Source organism: Pygocentrus nattereri, chromosome 24 (genome assembly GCF_015220715.1).
Source record: "Pygocentrus nattereri isolate fPygNat1 chromosome 24, fPygNat1.pri, whole genome shotgun sequence".
Classification (NCBI taxonomy): Eukaryota; Metazoa; Chordata; class Actinopteri; order Characiformes; family Serrasalmidae; genus Pygocentrus; species Pygocentrus nattereri.
In genome coordinates this window covers 27,661,756-27,682,543 of record NC_051234.1, presented here as the reverse complement: position 1 = coordinate 27,682,543, position 20,788 = coordinate 27,661,756, and the positions used below count along the sequence as shown (strand labels likewise).

Genomic DNA, 20,788 nt, shown 5'->3' with positions numbered 1-20,788 from the left:
AGTAGTCTATGTGAGAGTATGTCTATATCTGTGTGTGTGTGTGTGTGTGTGTGTGTGTGTGTGTGTGTGTGTGTGTGTGTGTGTGTGTGTGTGTGTGTGTGTGTGTGCTGGGTAAGGCAGATTTTTCCTCCCCGCTGCTGTGGAGGCTCAGTGTGTGGGTGAGATAGCGCTAAAAAGAGATTAGGCTAAAATCAGATAAAAGTGCTCCACTCTTGGTGGATTTTAACCCTGCTACTGTGTGTGTGTGTGTGTGTGTGTGTGTGTGTGTGTGTGTGTGTGCATGTGTAAGACTCATTACAGTATCCCTTTTGCTCACACAGCTCTGCCTCCAATCAGCTCTCATCAAGCCCCTCTGCTCTAATAAACCTGCTCTCTATTAGCAGCACTGAAGCTGTGATTCAGCTATACGTGGTTGAAATAACAATGCCGACCCACTTCCTTCTCCATTCATCCTGAATTATAAATCACTCAGTAACCGTATGAGGGAGTGTGACTCTTTTATTCATACATACATGCATACATACTCTTTGGATATTTTTGGGGGGTGGGCCACCCTCATCTACCAGTGACACAGACAGGTGTAAAAACGCCAGCAATGCCATGTTGCCAGCACCACACATACTACCTCATTAGAGTCACTACTATGCTAAGATTGGACTACCACCAAAATAATGTCTGGTCAACAATGATTCTCTGGTCAGAAGCTGACCGTTGATTGGAAGGTCACTGACAAATTGAGCATGATGTACTAGTCTGTAATTGAAGACTTATGTATGTTTGTAATAAAGAGGCTGGTGAGAGGCTGCATACAGTGTTTTGAATAAAGTAGACAGTGAGTGGTATAGGTGTCAGTGGAAGTACAGCGTAGGAGTTTCTAATAAAGTGTCCAGTCAGTGGAAGCACAGTGTAAGAGTTTCTAATAAAGTGGCCAATGAGTGGAAGCACAGTGTAGGAGTTTCTAATAAAGTGGCCAATGAGTGGAAGCACAGTGTAGGAGTTTCTAATAAAGTGTCCAGTCAGTGGAAGCACAGTGTAAGAGTTTCTAATAAAGTGGCCAATGAGTGGAAGCACAGTGTAGGAGTTTCTAATAAAGTGGCCAATGAGTGGAAGCACAGTGTAGGAGTTTCTAATAAAGTGTCCAGTCAGTGGAAGCACAGTGTAAGAGTTTCTAATAAAGTGGCCAATGAGTGGAAGCACAGTGTAGGAGTTTCTAATAAAGTGGCCAATGAGTGGAAGCACAGTGTAGGAGTTTCTAATAAAGTGTCCAGTCAGTGGAAGCACAGTGTAGGAGTTTCTAATAAAGTGGCCAATTAATGGAAGCACAGTGTAGGAGTTTCTAATAAAGTGTCCAGTCAGTGGAAGTACAGTGTAGGAGTTTCTAATAAAGTGTCCAGTCAGTGGACATACAGTGTAGGAGTTTCTAATAAAGTGGCCAGTCAGTGGAAGCACAGTGTAGGAGTTTCTAATAAAGTGTCCAGTCAGTGGAAGCACAGTGTAGGAGTTTCTAATAAAGTGGCCAGTCAGTGGAAGCACAGTGTAGGAGTTTCTAATAAAGTGGCCAGTCAGTGGAAGTACAGTGTAGGAGTTTCTAATAAAGTGTCCAGTCAGTGGAAGCACAGTGTAGGAGTTTCTAATAAAGTGGCCAATTAATGGAAGCACTGTGTAGGAGTTTCTAATAAAGTGTCCAGTCAGTGGAAGTACAGTGTAGGACTTTCTAATAAAGTGTCCAGTCAGTGGACATACAGTGTAGGAGTTTCTAATAAAGTGGCCAGTCAGTGGAAGCACAGTGTAGGAGTTTCTAATAAAGTGGCCAATGAGTGGAAGCACAGTGTAGGAGTTTCTAATAAAGTGGCCAATGAGTGGAAGTACAGTGTAGGAGTTTCTAATAAAGTGTCCAGTCAGTGGAAGCACAGTGTAGGAGTTTCTAATAAAGTGGCCAGTCAGTGGAAGTACAGTGTAGGAGTTTCTAATAAAGTGTCCAGTCAGTGGAAGCACAGTGTAGGAGTTTCTAATAAAGTGTCCAGTCAGATGAAGTACAGTGTAGGAGTTTCTAATGAAGTGTCCAGTCAGTGGAACACAGTGTAGGAGTTTCTAATAAAGTGTCCAGTCAGTGGAAGTACAGTGTAGGAGTTTCTAATAAAGTGTCCAGTCAGTGGAAGCACAGTGTAGGAGTTTCTAATAAAGTGTCCAGTCAGTGGAAGCACAGTGTAGGAGTTTCTAATAAAGTGTCCAGTCAGTGGAAGTACAGTATAAGAGTTTCTAATAAAGTGTCCAGTCAGTGGAAGCACAGTGTAGGAGTTTCTAATAAAGTGTCCAGTCAGTGGAAGCACAGTGTAGGAGTTTCTAATAAAGTGGCCAATGAGTGGAAGTACAGTGTAGGGGTTTCTAATAAAGTGTCCAGTCAGTGGAAGCACAGTGTAGGAGTTTCTAATAAAGTGTCCAGTCAGTGGAAGCACAGTGTAGGAGTTTCTAATAAAGTGTCCAGTCAGTGGAAGCACAGTGTAGGAGTTTCTAATAAAGTGGCCAATGAGTGGAAGTACAGTGTAGGAGTTTCTAATAAAGTGGCCAATGAGTGGAAGTACAGTGTAGGGGTTTCTAATAAAGTGGCCAATGAGTGGAAGCACAGTGTAGGAGTTTCTAATAAAGTGGCCAGTCAGTGGAAGCACAGTGTAGGAGTTTCTAATAAAGTGGCCAATGAGTGGAAGTACAGTGTAGGGGTTTCTAATAAAGTGTCCAGTCAGTGGAAGCACAGTGTAGGAGTTTCTAATAAAGTGGCCAGTCAGTGGAAGCACAGTGTAGGAGTTTCTAATAAAGTGGCCAATGAGTGGAAGTACAGTGTAGGAGTTTCTAATAAAGTGTCCAGTCAGTGGAAGCACAGTGTAGGGGTTTCTAATAAAGTGTCCAGTCAGTGGAAGCACAGTGTAGGAGTTTCTAATAAAGTGTCCAGTCAGTGGAAGCACAGTGTAGGAGTTTCTAATAAAGTGTCCAGTCAGTGGAAGCACAGTGTAGGAGTTTCTAATAAAGTGTCCAGTCAGTGGAAGTACAGTGTATGAGTTTCTAATAAAGTGTCCAGTCAGTGGAAGTACAGTGTAGGAGTTTCTAATAAAGTGGCCAATGAGTGGAAGTACAGTGTAGGAGTTTCTAATAAAGTGTCCAGTCAGTGGAAGCACAGTGTAGGAGTTTCTAATAAAGTGTCCAGTCAGTGGACATACAGTGTAGGAGTTTCTAATAAAGTGTCCAGTCAGTGGAAGCACAGTGTAGGAGTTTCTAATAAAGTGTCCAGTCAGTGGAAGCACAGTGTAGGAATTTCTAATAAAGTGGCCAGTCAGTGGAAGCACAGTGTAGGAGTTTCTAATAAAGTGTCCAGTCAGTGGAAGCACAGTGTAGGAGTTTCTAATAAAGTGTCCAGTCAGTGGAAGCACAGTGTAGGAGTTTCTAATAAAGTGTCCAGTCAGTGGAAGCACAGTGTAGGAATTTCTAGTAAAGTGGCCAGTCAGTGGAAGCACAGTGTAGGAGTTTCTAATAAAGTGTCCAGTCAGTGGAAGCACAGTGTAGGAGTTTCTAATAAAGTGGCCAATGAGTGGAAGCACAGTGTAGGAGTTTCTAATAAAGTGGCCAGTCAGTGGAAGCACAGTGTAGGAGTTTCTAATAAAGTGGCCAATTAATGGAAGCACAGTGTAGGAGTTTCTAATAAAGTGTCCAGTCAGTGGAAGCACAGTGTAGGAATTTCTAATAAAGTGGCCAGTCAGTGGAAGCACAGTGTAAGAGTTTCTAATAAAGTGTCCAGTCAGTGGAAGCACAGTGTAGGAGTTTCTAATAAAGTGTCCAGTCAGTGGAAGTACAGTGTAGGGGTTTCTAATAAAGTGGCCAATGAGTGGAAGCACAGTGTAGGAGTTTCTAATAAAGTGTCCAGTCAGTGGAAGTACAGTGTAGGAGTTTCTAATAAAGTGTCCAGTCAGTGGAAGTACAGTGTAGGAGTTTCTAATAAAGTGGCCAATGAGTGGAAGTACAGTGTAGGAGTTTCTAATAAAGTGTCCAGTCAGTGGAAGTACAGTGTAGGAGTTTCTAATAAAGTGTCCAGTCAGTGGAAGTACAGTGTAGGAGTTTCTAATAAAGTGTCCAGTCAGTGGAAGTACAGTGTAGGAGTTTCTAATAAAGTGGCCAATGAGTGGAAGCACAGTGTAGGAGTTTCTAATAAAGTGTCCAGTCAGTGGAAGCACAGTGTAGGAGTTTCTAATAAAGTGTCCAGTCAGTGGAAGTACAGTGTAGGAGTTTCTAATAAAGTGTCCAGTCAGTGGAAGCGCAGTGTAGGAGTTTCTAATAAAGTGGCCAATGAGTGGAAGCACAGTATAGCAGTTTCTAATAGAGTGGCCAATGAGTGGAAACACAACATGGATGTTTCTTACAATTTGGAAGGTGAAAGAGAGAAAATTATTTGGCTGGTATATTTTTCAAAATGTATTTATGTGTATTTCTCTGTTCATTTTTGCAGGGTATGTACATCAAATCCACATATGACGGCCTTCACGTAATTACTGGAACCACTGAGGGAGTAAGAGTCTGCTTATATTCTTACAAACGTGTGTGTGTGTGTGTGTGTGCATGCAAGTGTGTGTGAATGTAAGTTTTAAGTGCAGTGTCTCTAAATGTTCTTTGACATTGCTAGGTCCCCCAGTGTGTATACACACCTGCTCTTACATTTTGCTTAATTATTTCTCACTCATAATTTAAATATGCATAGAAATTCTTTTTAATCAATAGCATAATTATAATTGCAAGTAGATTAGAAATATTTCACTAAGATTTGAATTTAATGAAAAGTTATTGTTGTGTGCGCGTGTGTGTAAAGAAAAACAAGTGCAGATTCAAATCTTTCAATACTGAATAAATTTAAATTTGAATCTTGAGTTTCTGGAGTATGAGTCTGAGTCAAGTCTTGAGACTGTAGATTTCGAGCCCTAGTACAGTCTAAAGTCTCTGAGGTGCGAGTCAGAGTCTCGGGGGGGTGTCTGAGTCGAGTCTTGAATTTCTGCAGTGCGAGTTTGAGTCGACGTCCCAGGTGTTTGAATGTCTAGTCTCTGCTTTGCTAGTCTGATTCGGGTATTAAGTCTGTATGTTGCGAATCCAAGTCTCAGGGGTGTGAGTCTGAGTGAAGTATCAAAATTCTTGAGGTGCGAGTCTGAGTTGAATCTGAGTATCATGTCTCTGGGTTGCAAGCTGAGTCTCAGGGGTGAGAGTCTGAGTCAAGTTTCAAGTCTCTTGGATGGGAGTCAGAGTAGAGTCTCTAGTCTGTGAATCTTAGTAGTAGTATCTAGACTGTGGTGTGAGTCTTAGTCAAGCCTTAGGGTCTCAGGGGTGAATCAGAGTTGAGTCTCAAGTCTCTGGGCTGTGAGTCAAAGTCGAATATCAAGTCTATGGGGTCTTAGTCTGAGTTGAGTCTCGAGTCTCTGGGGTGCGAGTCTGGTTCAAGTCTCCAGTCTATGGGGTGCTAGTTCGAGTCAAGTATCAAGTCTCAAGGGTGTGAGTCAAAATCGAGTATTGAGTCTCAGGGATGTGAGCCTGAGTCGAGTATCAAGTCTATGGGGTGTTAGTCTGAATTGAGTCTCAAATCTCTGGGGTGCGGGTTTGAGTCGAAAATCGAGCATCAAAGGTGTGAATGTGAGTCAGGTATCAAGTTTTTGAGGTTTGAGTTTGGTTTGGGCATTTAGTCTGGCATGTGTGTCTGAGTCTCTGTGGTGCGAGTCTGAGTTGAGTCTTGAGCCTTTGAGGTGCAGGTTCGAGTCAAGTCTCAAATACCTGAGTTGAAACGGCTAGTCTGTAGTTTTCATCACTCTTTTAGCAAATAGTCAGCATAATAGGTAATCCAGCTGAAGATTTATTAGGTTTTAAAGGAATGGGATCGGTGACTTATTGGAAAACTTGATATGGATGTCTAAATTTTAATAAACTGTTTAACAATACATTTAGTGCTTAGTTTAGTCAATCAGACTGAAGGTTTTATTATAATGAAAAAATAATTAAAGCCAAATCAACCCTGTAGGACACGACTGCAGTAACAACAGCATATGACGTTAAAACTTTCATCAGGCTGAAAATTCTTCAGTCCGAGTCAAGAGATGAGTCATTTAAGAGCGAATCCGAGTCAACTCGCATGTAGAATCCCCATCTCTGACCGCATACATGACTAATAATATAATTGCATAATTACCTTTAAATAGTATCATTCTTTTTTCACAATGCTAATCTATTCATCTATGAGATATAGAGGGAGAGCAAGTGAGCTGGAGAGAGATGACAAGATACAATGTCCCACTACACCCAGAAAAAAACATGAAATGAAAGGGATGTGTGTGAGACAGAACCAATACAAGCCCTGACTAATTGAGATCGTGTTAGCGTAACTGAGATGTGATAGCTTTGATGTTTGCCTGTTAGACGCAGAGGGATTTAGAAGAATAGTCCGAGAGAGATGGAGGGATACGGGAGAGGAAAAAGGGATGTTTGCACAGATGTGCGGAAGCATCCGTGGGCGAGCGGCCCCTCATCTGCATTAACACTTGATTAGAACCAATTCCTATTTCTCTCTCTTTATTGCTCGATTTTTCATTTAGATTTTGGGTAACATAATGAAGAAGCCAGTGAAAGTTTAGAAACTGTACGTATACAGCAGCCCATGCCAAAAACAACCTCAAAAATAGACAAAAAACAAGAAGAAAAAAACGCAAAACATACTAGCAGGTGTTAAAATCTTGGCAGTTTGGTGGAGAAAACATTAAAGTGAAATTATAAAGCTTATTAATCAGTGTTGAAGGTGTTTAGTGAAAGGGTCTCATACCTTTTTATGCTTCTCAATTGAACCTGTGTTGATATATTGTAATTTTTTCAAAGTATATAGAAGAAACCCAGTGGCGTTTATACCCCTCTGGCACAGAAAGCCTGGTGGGGCACAATACATTGTAGGGGCACCAGCGACTCATCGAAGATACTACACACAAACCTGATCCAAACACAAACGCACTCCGTCAGTGAAGTCACACCACACATTAACGTAACTCGGTGCAGGAGTGGAAGTGGAGACAGGAATATGATTAATGTAATAATGATATCTCACAAAACCTTCTTACACAGCATCACATTACAAAGTTATCAAGCATTTTATGATCGCTGTGGTCTGCAAACACATATCCAAACAACATATCAGAGCTGGGAAACAGGCTTTCCGGGCATTTGGAACAACACACCTTAATAATGCAGAATGACCCACTGGTGACGTTCGCTGCTCGATATGAAAAGATGGAGGATGATCTTTCATCTGGGCAAACTTGGCAAAAACTTGTTCTCTCAAAGTCACTAATCCATGACTCAATTCAAGTAATATTATAGCAAGGACAGGTAAGGAAACCAGGAGAGTTTTCTTTTTAACTACACTCACAGTTAGCCATGTTTTTCACTTGAACTTTTTTCTCTTGGATGTCTTTTCTCTGGATTGAAGGAGCAGATTTTGTCCTTTCCCTAATTTTTCCCTAATTTTCCCTAATTTTTGCTCTAAAGGCAGGAACCAAGTGTAACTTTTATTAAACTTTTGAATTGACTCACTGTATCGCCTTGCTATTAGGAGTGGCTGAAATGCCCACACCGTAAATGGTGTTTACTAAACATCTGGATGTGTGTAAATGTATTATTTTTTTTAATGGCCACTATCAGCATGGAGCCAACATGATTGTGCCCCGCAGCTGGTTATTGAAAGCGTATTGAACATGCGCAGAGTGTTTTTAAATGCTCACTTGGTTAGACGAACACTAATGAACCCCACACTCACCAAGTGAAGACTGCTAGGAGAAATAGACTTTTATACAACAGGTGCAAGACGATATCTGGAATGTATCGGACAGCCTGACCATAATTATATGTAAAAAAAAAAAGGCACAACGTTAGTTACGCAAAAATAATATATTATATTAATAATAATAATATAATGCTCCACGGCGACATTTGGTGGGGCCAGGCCCCGCTTGCCCCTAATGTAAAGTCGCCACTAATGAATCCATTTCAGAAAGCCTGCTGTTGTCTATATGGTAAGGAAATTTTAATGCGCAACTACTATATATTTGCTGAATTCAACATATTGGGGAATAAAATAAAAATACAATATGGCCTATGCAAAAGCTATGGCTCTTTTTCTATTTTTTTAATTTAATTAATTAATTAATTAAATCAAAATTATGCACTACAGGTATGTCAAAAGTCACAGGACACTTTTATTTTGTTTAATTTTTTATACTGTCACAGGCTTCCACAATACAGTGCTGAAGGTGGTGTTGCAAATTTTCTCAGCATACACAATTTGTTTGAGATGACCTCAGAGATAAAAGTGGATAATAAAATAAAACATAAAATAAAATAAAACCTGTCCTGTGACTTTTCACTGTACAATTGTAGAAAGATGCCATTTCTGTGTAGAGGATATGTTAACTTATTTTCACTTATAAAATCAACATCAAATCACATGTTCTGTTGATGTTCTAAATGAAAATAAGTGATGTTCTCTACAGAGAATACACTTCTGCACATTGAACAACTAAAATATTTATTTGCTGAATTTAACATAATGGGCAAAATTATAATATAATACTTATGATTTATCTTGTATTTTATGTTTTTTCAGAAAATAAATGGTGCACTATACATTTAAAACGATGCTGTATCAAAGAAACATGTCATTTTAGCAGGAAGTGTCCGAACCTTTGTGTACAACTGTAAATGAGGGTTATTATCTTCATGCAAACTGATGTCTTATCAATTATGATTCATTACAAAAGTACATTTTAATTGTTGTTTTTTCAAATCATCTAGTTTCGTTGAATAATTGTGACAATGGTACAGGACCCACTATGTAAATATGCCATGTTAGCCAACTGTCTAATTTGGTTAAACAGTGACTGTATGAGGTAACTGTCTCTTTCCTCTCCTCTGTTTCTCAGTCTCCAGCTGACCGCTGTAAAAAGATCCATGCTGGTGATGAGGTCATCCAGGTGAACCATCAGACAGTGGTGAGGCTACGTAGTTTCTAGTCCTGACTCATTCTCTCCATCCTTCCCTCCATCTGTTGCTTTCTTTGGCACCCAGTGCGTCTTCATAGTCATTGGCAGCAAGTAGCTGTCAATCGTATCTTGTGCAGATGCATGATTTTCGACAGCCAGTCAAGAAGAGCAGATATACATATCTTATATCCATGAGTGACTGGCTGATTTTGTGTGGAAGTAGGGACACAAGTTAAGGGGATAGTTTGTTTTCATTGCTAATTATTGAGGGGTAGGTGCTTTGCTTTGTAGTACAACAATGTACTTTTTAGTACATTGCTTTGACCTAACAAGGAGGTGACTGAGTTGTGTGTAAATAATGGTCTAGTAAATGACATCAAAGTTGGCTATTCCATTTGATAAATATTAGATGATGAATAATTTTGAGTCATATTTTGGATGTTGAGTGTCCTTGGGGCTTTGCATTGTTTTGAAAGGCAGGGTTAGAGGGGTAATGAGCCAATGATTTCACAATGCAATACATATTGAGGTTTTTTGTATAATCCATAGTCAAAAAAGAAACAGCAATATTCATATTGCTTATCTTTTTGGTTGTAGTCCAATTACAAAACCAAGACGCTGACGAGTAGTGGTCCAATAGCTGGGAAAGGTTTGATGCCCAGTGACGCCACAGTCATCCATAATGAGGAGGCCAGGAGAGCTTAATTGGCCTCGTTCTCTCTGGCTGGATAAAATGACCCTCACTCTGCCTCCATCACTCATCCACAGTGCTAGCCACTGTAGGCTAGAGCTTTAATCAGGCCTAAAAGTTTGGTTCGAATCCAAGTTTTGAGTCTGAAAAAAAATGAATTCTAGAACTGACTTGAACTAGACCATCATCACTAAGGCACCGCATAAAAACATGATATTTTTAGATTAAGAGACCCTTATTAGTCCCACAATGGGGAAATTTCACCTCTGCATTTAACCCACCTATGCAGTGAAACACCACATACAAAACACACACACTAGGGGGCAGTGAGCACACTTGCCCAGAGCGGTGGGCAGCCCTATCCGTAGCGCCCAGGGAGCAGTTGGAGGTTAGGTGTCTTGCTCAAGGACACTTCAGTCATGTACTGTTGGGGGATCGAACCTGGTTCCCTAACCTCCAGCCCATGGCTGCCCCATTTTCAATGGTAGCTCAGACTAAATTACTGTGTGGTAACAATAGATCACAAAAAATTTTAAAAATCTAGTACAGCATAATATAATAAAATAGTGAGTTCTGCAAAGTTGAGTTTAAATCCAGCTTTAATTAATTAAATGACAAGCAATGCCTTTGAAAAAGTTCCCAAAGTTTTTTTAGTCTGGATAAACTTGCCATAATGTTCCGTTTGCTGTGCGTTGCTCATATAGCAGTGCGTTTGCCTTCACCCTGTTAATTCTAAAGCTCCATATCTTTACATAGAATATACACTGTTAGAAATAAAGGTTCTGTGCAGGTACGTTTTTCATTCTAATGGTGTAAACAATGTAAATGTGCCCTCTAAGGTCCAGTTGTGCACCTGAAATAAGTTTTTCCCAGTGGAAAAATACATAATTTTACCTTTTCATAACCAAATGTTTTAAAACAGAACAATAAAATAAAACGCCTGGAAGCGAGACGGGGTATAGAGTCAGTAGAACTTAGAAAATATCATTTCAGTGGATGATGGTTCAGTTTTGTTCCCTGACTAAAGGCACTGAGATGTACCAGCCTAGTGACAGGAGGGGCGCTGCACCAGTGACAGTTTCGTTCTGTCTTTTCTGAGTGTAACATAAAAAATAATCTGCAAACAAATTAAATACATTTTGGCTGCACTTAACTGTACATGCCTGGATCAATTTGGAATTAGAGAGGTTTTGTATGTTTATATATATATGTGTGTGTGTGTGTGTGTGTGTGTGTGTGTGTGTGTGTGTAACAATAAAAATGGCTTACAAAACCACTATTACTACAATAAATCCAATAAATAGTATTTTATAGTAGCCCAGTGCTAAATGTCATTGTCATCCAGTACCTTGTTTGGCTAATCACTGCTTCTTTATGCTAAATCAGGTGTGCTGTTATTGGAGCTTACACTCACATGACATCTCTGCACATTATTCTGATATTATTCTGATATTTCTGACATTACCAATGTGTCACTATTTATATGAGTTTGTCTGAAGTCACAAATATATTTATTGTATTCCATCCACAATGCATAGTGTCACACCCCTCAGAATATAAACATTCTTCTGCGTATCCTAATCCCCCCTCCAGCCACCCTTCACTACTCGCTGTTGGGTTTTCATTTGTCCAAATGATGCACTGTTAGAACAGTGAAAGTGTGAAACCTGTGGCCTTTTTTTTAATTCATTCTTTCAGCTTTCAGTCCACAAATGTTTGTTTATCTCCGCCGGTGGCCGCTGCAGCTAAGCGGCGCCGTGCTCTTCTCCTGATGAAAGATCAACAAGACTGAAGCCTCATTAATCCTAAATTAATTAGCACATTGTCATCTCCATTATTGGGAAAAGCACAGCTAATGTGTGATAAGGGACTCATGTTTGGAATCACAACAAAAAAGTCCTTTAGCAATAAATAAACAAAAGCCTCAATGCAGTGAATACAGTAATCCTTTAACAAGGCACAAACACACCTACCAGGAGCAATTACCCAAGATAAACAGCTCGGAGGAATCGCTCGGAGCTGCTGATATAATGAAGCTTTTTCTTTAAACATCTTTTATAGTGTTACTCATGTTGTATGGTGGCCATTATGGGTGGGCGATATGGCAAAGATATAACATCACGATACTTTTGAGGATCACAGTATTTCCTTTTGCTGAGTTCTGTGAACAAGGGCAATGGAAACAAGGGGAAATATAGCTGGTTGTGACAATAAATCAAACTAATGATAAATAATAAAAATAAACTTATTATCCAGCTTATATAGTTGATATATCGTTGTTGTCGGAAACAAAACCTCGTATCTCCAAAATGGTAACGTTACAGGAGAAGGAAAAAACATACATTACTTTTAATGTAAGTCAATGGAACCAGACTTTGTTTCCAAGTTATTTTGGGCCGTTTATTTTGGTCCATCCTTCATGAATTTTACACTCAATATGACGACCAACATGCATTTTCAAATTATGTCCAAAAACTGAAAATCAACTAAAATGGAGATACAAGGTTTTGTTCTGACAACAATGATATACTGGTTGTTGTTGTTGTTTACAGATTCCTTATAATTGATCTATCCACAGATTCTTTTGTAGCACATGTCGAACAAGTTTTATAGAACAACCAGTCTTTGCCTGGTGAAATGGTTCTTCAGGTTGATGGAAAATGTACTGTTTATGTTTCTGTATAGCACCAGAAATGGTTCTTCTATGGTTATAAGCGAGATATCGTACAAATAGCAGAGCCTTTTTGGTGCTATATAGAACCGTTTTCAAAAAGGTTCGGTCCCATTTTATATTGTGTCTCTAATAACTGTGTAGTTACACATTCAATAACATATGTAACAACATTGTAACTATGAATGATTTAAGCCATGTTACAGATGGATTACAGAGGTACAGCCTGTGTAATTACACCTGTATTGACTTCAGTTCTGCCTCATGTAATTAATATTATTTTTGATACACTACAGATCACATTTGTTTTACATAATTACTGTGGAATAACTATGTTGTAACAAGGTAACCGAATTTTATCACGTTAATTACCATTCTATAATCACCACTCAGGATTGCATTGTACCTATATAACAATTGATGTTGATACCCATGTGTAACTACATAATGTGTACTTCTGTAACAGTGACTAAATCATTAGTAATTACATTGTTGTTGGATATGTTGTTCACATGTAATTATAAAGTGGGGCCAAAGGTTCTATATACAATAATAAACAACACATTCTCCATCAATCTAGAGAACCATCTGCAAGATGCAAAGAACCCTAAAGCATGTAAGTGGCTCTATATAGAACGGTTATCTTTACTAAAGAATCTTTGAAGAACCATATTTTTGAGACTGTAGATGTGCTACGTAATTATGATTTTGCCGTTTATAATGCGCTTCTGAGCTGGACTGTGTTGTAGCTCATCAAAACTAGGCAGTTTAGAAACAACAGCACTGAATCTGTCCTCATGGTAACATTCGCTCAACATGACAATAAACTATATTTGTGACCTTTTGCTGATACACAAAACACATCACATACATCAGATCAAAACCTGTGATTTTTCACACCTACACAAAATATATATCATTTGAAACGAATACACTTTCAATTTACATATTCTGGCTGAAATTTAGGTTGATCAAGTTTGGCTACCTGATTAGGTTAATATGGGATTTTTGGTCTGTAAAGGTCCAACTGTAGTAACTCTTGCTGCTCAAGTATAAAAGAAGGCATTGGTGGGCAGAGCATGGGTAAGTCAATTGATCTTACAGTAATGTACAAATGTCAGAAGCCGCCTTTTTATTTATTTAATTTCCAGTGAAAATTGCAGGTCCAAGTACATACAAGAACAAGATACTCCTCTTTTCAATAGATACTTCTGAGGAGATTAGACATAAACACTTTCATAAGGACAAGGAAAGTCAGTGGAAAGTAAGTGAAAAAGCAGGAGTTTCCAAAACTGAAGTTCAACAAAGATTAAAAGTTACGGAGAAAGTGGGCCTTCTAACAACCACCTGGAAGACCTGGTATCCACCAAAACTACTTCCATCACATAATCAATACTGAAAGCTTTTATCTTTGAGAGAGAGGAGAAAATCAAGCTGCTTCAGATCTGAAAACATCCATAGGTGTTTCTGTCCATCCTTCCACTCCACTGTGAGAAGACGACTCAGCACTATGGGTCTGAAAGGACGTGTAGCTGTCAAGAAGAACCTCACTGAGCAAATCAACAAAGAGGCTCCTGGTCTTCTCAGAACAATGGATTAACCACACCATCACTGAGTGTGTTTGGGATTACTTGGACTGTCAGAAGCAAAAAGCGCAACCGCCTTCTAGGACTGAACTTTAAAATTGTGGAAAAACTGAAAACGAGTCTCCTGAAAAGAATGGAAGCTGTAATGAAGGTAAAGAGTGGACAGTATTGGTGTTATATTAAATTGCTGTGTAATTTTCTGTTTAATATATATTTTGTGTTTGTTTTTTACCTGGTGGTAAAAAAAAGAATAATTTGAATTTAATGAATGTTTAGCTGGTCTCTGACTTTTGCACAATACTGTAGAAGAACTGATACTCACGATCGATTTAGAAAAGTGTGTTGTGATATCATTTTTCAGTATAGCAACCCACCCTTATTGGCCATCACAGGGATTGGATGTCAGAAGAAAGCCCAGATGTCTGGGTCCAGCCCATCTCAGTGTGTCTTTTTGTGCTGCTAGCTGTTGTCATGATTGCATGTTTCTGTGAGCTCTGGGGGAAAAACTTGACATGTAATTGTGGGTGTCTGTGTCTTTCTTGCCATGATCAATACGGTTTCAGTGAGGAAGGGTGTTTTGGTTTCTTCAGGTTGTCATTGATATTTTTACCAGATCTGTTTGATAAGTAAATTGAGCAGAGACGGTTTGATTGTAGCCTGTAAAACATGCCTGAACTGTGATGATAGTATGTGTGGAGATGCATGGAGCCCTCGTTCTTCCAGAATTGTGTCCACATTGATTTCTCTTCCATCTCTCAGAGTTTTAATAAGGACTTGATAAATAGTCAATAATCAGCTAGATGAGCCCCAAGCAATATCAGCTGCAAGTGCTTTCACCACTGTAGCTTTTCTTTGTGGTCAGTGTGGGTCAGTTTTATTAAAGCAAATGGCAAATAGTTATGACATGCAGTTTCAGCTTTGGGATCAAAGACTGGACAATTGACTGTCCAGTCTGTTCTTTTGTAATAAGGTTGGACAAGGTTTACAGAGCATTGGCGAAAATCCCATTCAACTTAATTGAATCCCCCCCCCACAATTTAATAATCTTCAATTCTACCCACTAGTTAGGACTCCCCAAATCACATGATACTACAAACGCTACGAGGGTGAATGCTTCCTCCGAGACCTGTGAAGCTCCACTGCATCTTTTTGAACTGGCGCTCTCACAACGTCATTGGGCAGCTAAACGCGCTTGGAGGAAAGCGCCAAATGCCAGATCTGTTACATCAGCTAATACATGCCTGCGCTGACTAGCATCACCTTGAGTGATTTGGGATGAAGGTTGGGCCATCCTACCCTGTAGCATCACCAGGGATCGAACTTGTGATCTCCTGATGATAGGGCCAACACTTAGACGGTTGCGCCACTTGGGAGCCCAACTTAATTGGACATTAATGCAGTTTTTTATGTTGATTTTGTGTCATAATTCAGGGGTCAGTCATGTCATTTTGGCACATAAAGTTCTTAGTGATAAATATCTTAATAGCTAAGATGAACATAAGGACACCCTTACTGGCCATTGCTGATATCCAGTCTTTTTCATTTACACGCAATCAGTGCAAAAGTTTGGGCGCCAAAATGTTTTGTTGATATTCTAAGTGAAAATAAGTCCTGTACAGGCAACACACTCCCCCCAAACCCCCTGCCCCAGATCAAACTCATTTGATACAGGTTGTGCACAAAAGATTTACAGAACAGTGGCATATTTATGCGTATCCTCTGTAGAGGAGGTGAACTTGTTGTCACTTAGAAAGGAGTGTTCAAACTTTTGTTAAGTCTGTATCTGCTGATGTTGATGACAATATATAAGAATTAACAAAACAGATGTTTTGAAAATATGGACTTGGCCTGAATTAGCATTGTAGATACAATTTAACATTAACGTTAATTAATTTATTTTTATTTTTATTTTTTTAGATAGTGCTCCATTGTAATACAAAATACAGTAGGCAACAAAATACATAGCAACAAAATGAAGCAAAGTTTGTACTGTATTTGGAATGGTTTTATTGAGAATGTCTAATAATGTAAAAGAAACCTTCGTCCGAAAGTTACACACAGTTAAACACTCCCAGTACATATGTAAAAATGTACCAAATGTACCATCAGAACAAAAATTACAAAGAGGAGATGCAGTTAGGCGCATATGGTAGCGTCTGCATGGGGTTAAATAGGATCTGTGGATAAAACTGTAATGAATAAGCTGATGGTTAGGATTTTTAGAGGCTGATGTGATGTTATTCCATATAATAGGCCAATTGATTTGACCTTGGGCACTTTTTAGCTCCTTTTCCCATATGGTTTGTAGACCTAAAGGTTTATATACAGCACGTAGCATAATAAGATAAACTTTGGATACCCAACTTTTGGTCCCCATGTTGGCAATGAATGGTTTATGCAATGGGTGTAAGGGTAAAGTGCAGCCCCAAGGAACACCATATGCCTTAATGGCCGCACAAAGGCAAAGATAGAGAAAAAAAACCTGGTATACTATAAAATGCGAACAAGTCTTGGAATGTCCAAAATCCCGAATCATTAAAGATGTCATCCAGAACATATATTCCCTTTTGTTGCCATTGAGGAAAGAAGAAAGGCTTTAACATTAATTCCTCTTGGGTTACAAATACAGTAAAATGAATCAAATGCAGACAGTAGCCAGGCATCATCTCAGCATTCAGCTAGTTTAAAGCAGAGCACTTTTTATTTGAAGATAACATTGTAGTCATAACAGGAATGTACATGACATTCCTGCTATGTACACTGACATTGCATGGAAAATGAAAAGCATTGAAATGTTGCCTGAAGCTATATCAATTAAGTCAAGCTACCCATTAAACAATTAGATAAAGTAACTCGATATGGGGCAGCTTTCCCTTTGCCTTCTTTAAATATTGAAGTTTTCTGTGTAAATTTACAGACAACCTTTCACAGAAAGAACAGTCCGTGTTGTTCTTCCCAGCACTGATGGCTTCAAACAGTTGAAAAGCATTGCTGAGCTAGTTTGGGTTTAATGGGAGACCAAATATTCTCTATAGGGTTTAAATCTGGACACTGACCAGAACAACCATCAGTAAAAAACATTATATTTTGGGCTTTGCTCATTTTTTTGTTACCCAGAAGTGTAGATATTTGTTGTAGCTGTAAGCTGAAAGGTAGGAAGAACAACCTTTAAGATCCATGCGAAATGAATCACACTTAAAATGAATAACACATTCTGAATTTGAGTATCTTGACTAAAATTGAGTTATGTTTTAGTTTGGCTGACCCTGGTTTAAATGTCATGTTTCGTGAATATACCTTAACACATCCTGTACAGAGACCAAACTTCTGAGACTGAAGTGCCCTTTATGTGCTGAATATTACATATTTGGGGGTTTTATTGTTTTCCAATTTGTTAAACAAATAAGTAGAACATTTGGAGAAAAATGCCATATACAACACTATGTAAGCACATAATATTTATAATAAAGTTTTTAAAAAATACAACATTCATCAACTTTCATCAATATTATGATAGCACATTTGCTCCACATACAGCAACTAACAAGCTAGCAGCTGGCACGCAGCCCTCTATATGCATTATATTTTGGCCCCCGAAAGTTTGGGCACCTATGGTCTAGACCAGGGGTTGGAAACCCAAATATTAAGAGCCATTTTGTCAAATTTCAACAGAACTATAACCACCTTGGGAGCCACAATATTTCATGTCTATTATTGAAGTAAGATTTCACCATCTTGTCTGTAAATATGTATCAATATGTGCTGATGTCCTACTGTTGACTAAAAAACAAATAAACGAAAACACACTTACCTTTCCCTGCTTTAAGCTTCAGCTCAGCTGTGGCTGCTTTTCTCACATCTCTGGCAGGAAACTTTTCCACAGAAGTAGAACAGATTCTTGTAAAATGTCTCTCTATATTGGACTTTTTTCAAGGCTGAAGTCGCTTCTCATTTGCCAGCTTCTTATACAAATTGTCCTGTTCCACCTTAAATGGTGCCTGAGGATGTAGCTAACTATGTAACTGTTGCACCATTTAAGGTGGAATGGGAAAATTCAAACAAGAAATTGACAAACGAGAAACTGACTTTAGAGTTTTTAGTGTTTGACAGTTTCTCATTGCTGATTAAACATATCAGTAAACTAGCTGGACTTATTATAAATGCAAATAATACGTCTCCAAATTATTGATGTTTGTCTTAAATCTTTCTCTTTGCCTTTTCGTTAGCTACTAGCTAGATGAGACTGTTGTCTGCATTGCTTTGGTGACCAGACGTCTGGGCAGTGACCTTCAGGGTTAAAGTGTGATTTAGCAGTTCTACATTAACTCCAATGTTTAAGACCATTTATTTAAAAAAGGTTTATTTTACTGTAAAGGAGGATTATTTTATTTTTACTTAAAAATCTAATTGTGCTGTAGAGCCGCAGCAGGGCAGTGAAAGAGCACACTGCTCCGGAGATGCATGTTGCTGATCGCTGTGTCTAGACTTTGCATAGCTGAGTACTGAGGAGTAGCAGTATTGATTCATTTTTTATTGAATATAGTTTTTGTGGAGCATAGATGTGTCAATTAGTGTGTACACACTGCTTCGACATGGGTTCTGGGCATTTTTCACATCTGAAAGGCTTTATTAGGCCAAACGAGACCCCATTGTGAATGCATGTCTATGAATGTCGCTTTCAGTCCATCTCTCTATATTCACTAGTGTTGAATATAAAGAGGCAGAGAGTGTGTATTCTGTTGTCCAGTAGATGACATTTTGGTGTTGTGTGTGTATGTGTGTCCCATGTTGACCCTGTGTTTGTCACTGTAGGTGGGCTGGCAGTTGAAAAACTTGGTAAACTCTCTGCGCGGGGACCCTGGAGGGGTGACGCTGACGCTGAAAAAGCGTCCCCAGAGCACTCTCACCTCCGCCCCGGCCCTGCTAAAGAACATGAGGTGGAAGCCCCTGGCCCTGCAGGTATGAAGTTCTCCCCCCCATGAGCCGTGCGCCATCCCGGGCTGCCTCTGCCTCTTGCCTTCCTCTCTGTCCCACCCCAGCCAACCAACTAGGGCCCCTTAGAGCTAAATATGTTAAAACACCCTTCTCCTCTGACTGCATTTCCCATACTGCTTTGCTACTCCTGCACCCGCTTGCTCTTACGCTGTGGTCATTTCTGCACCAGAACCAGCAAGTTTTATGTCTTCTGATTAGGAAATATTCACTTGAATGACCCTCCAACTGGTAAATCCCCACTTGGAAAGTAATTCCTTTCAAAGGTTCTTTGAGTTACAATTTTGAGACATGACTTCGTAGTCTTAGTACAAAGCAAGAACAAAAAATAATAATGTTTTAAGACGACTTTTGAGTTTCTGTCCGTGTGTGATATTCTTTAAGATCACCAAATCCATTGGGATCCTTGGATAAGTGGAAGGTTAAGTCATTCGGTGGCTTATTTATTTGAACCTACATGTTTTTATTCATAGTTCAACAAATATTTACAGTGATTACATTGCATACTTTCAAAATCCCCATACCATTAAACCTCTATGAGCTTGTTGGACATCACATTCCAAAACCATGGGCATTAATATGGAGTTGCCCTCTGCCTTTGCAGCTGTAACAGCCTCTACTGTTCTGGGAAGGCTTTCCACATTTTGGAGTGTGGACATTTTGTGCCAACTTAGTCAAAAAAGCATTTGGGAGGTCATGGATCTCCCTTTGTGCACAGGCATACAGTAATGCTGGAACAGGACCTTTCTTCCCCAAACTTTTGCCACAAAGTTCGAAGCATATAATTGTCTAAGATGTCTTTGGAAGTTGTAGCATTAACATCACCCTTCATCGCTGGGGGTAAAGCCTGAAAACAGCTCCAGCCCATTATCCCTCCTCCACCAAATCTTACTGTTGGCACTGTACATTCCAGTACGTAGTGTTCTCCTTGCATCCACCAAATACAGATTTGTCCATCATGTGCTGTCTATGTGTTTGTGTGTATTTTTAACAGAAAGCAGACTGGCCTTAATCTGTTTTGGCTGTTGATTTGAGGATTTAAGGTTTAATTTAGGCTGTTTGGTTCCAGATCCAAAGCCTTATACTCGGATCTACTCACTCTATCCTTATCTCATCCATGAAATAGCTTCTGGGGGTCGCTCCCTGACAGCTTTGTGTGTGCGCATGTGTATATTTGCATGGACATTCATGTGCTTGTTTACAGGCTTGGCTTCGGCCAATAGATGAAGGGAAGCTTTCACATCAGTGTAATATAAAGCGTAGCCCATACTTATAAAAGCACTTGAATTTATTAAGCCAAGTAAAATTGCCGTCATTTCAGCCTAGCAGACTTGCATCAGGGCAAAAGATTAAAAGCAGCGTGTGCCACATTCAGAGGTGTGGTACATGCTATACCTTATACTGACATGAGTTCCATGAGCACCATAGCCACTATTGGCTTCTTCTTCACTGATTGCACATCGTTTTGTTGGCTACTTGAAGGTGTTCATAAATTCATGTTTGTCATTGTGTGGACCGTCAGTTATGGACACTGCTATAGTCAGCTATTAAAGATGCTGGGCAGACTACAGTGCCATCATTGGGCCGATAGCGGGAAAAGGAAGAAGAGCAACATTTAATATAAAATGAATTCTGTCTAGTGCTTATGTATATATCAGGGGTAGGAATCTTTAGGCATTAGGGGTAGGAATATTTATGTATATATCAGGGGTAGGAATCTTTAGGCATTAGGGGTAGGAATCTTTATGTATATATCAGGGGTAGGAATCTTTATGTATATATCAGGGGTAGGAATCTTTAGGCATTA

The 20,788-nt window shown here is 39.3% G+C and overlaps 1 protein-coding gene across 5 annotated transcripts in view; it reads left to right on the top strand.

Annotated features, from left to right (window-relative positions):
* The window catches only part of cnksr2a (connector enhancer of kinase suppressor of Ras 2a), a 190,526-nt gene that overhangs the window by 103,744 nt on the left and 65,994 nt on the right, over window positions 1-20,788 (top strand). For 3 of the 5 annotated variants that reach the window (XM_017724407.2, XM_017724406.2, XM_037533782.1), the window contains exons 7-9: window positions 4,493-4,552; window positions 8,982-9,050; window positions 18,802-18,948. In XM_017724407.2, the coding sequence (XP_017579896.1) occupies window positions 4,493-4,552; window positions 8,982-9,050; window positions 18,802-18,948 (276 nt within the window). The remainder of the gene's footprint in view (window positions 1-4,492; window positions 4,553-8,981; window positions 9,051-18,801; window positions 18,949-20,788) is intronic. The other 2 variants (XM_017724412.2, XM_017724410.2) reach the window with 1 other exon arrangement.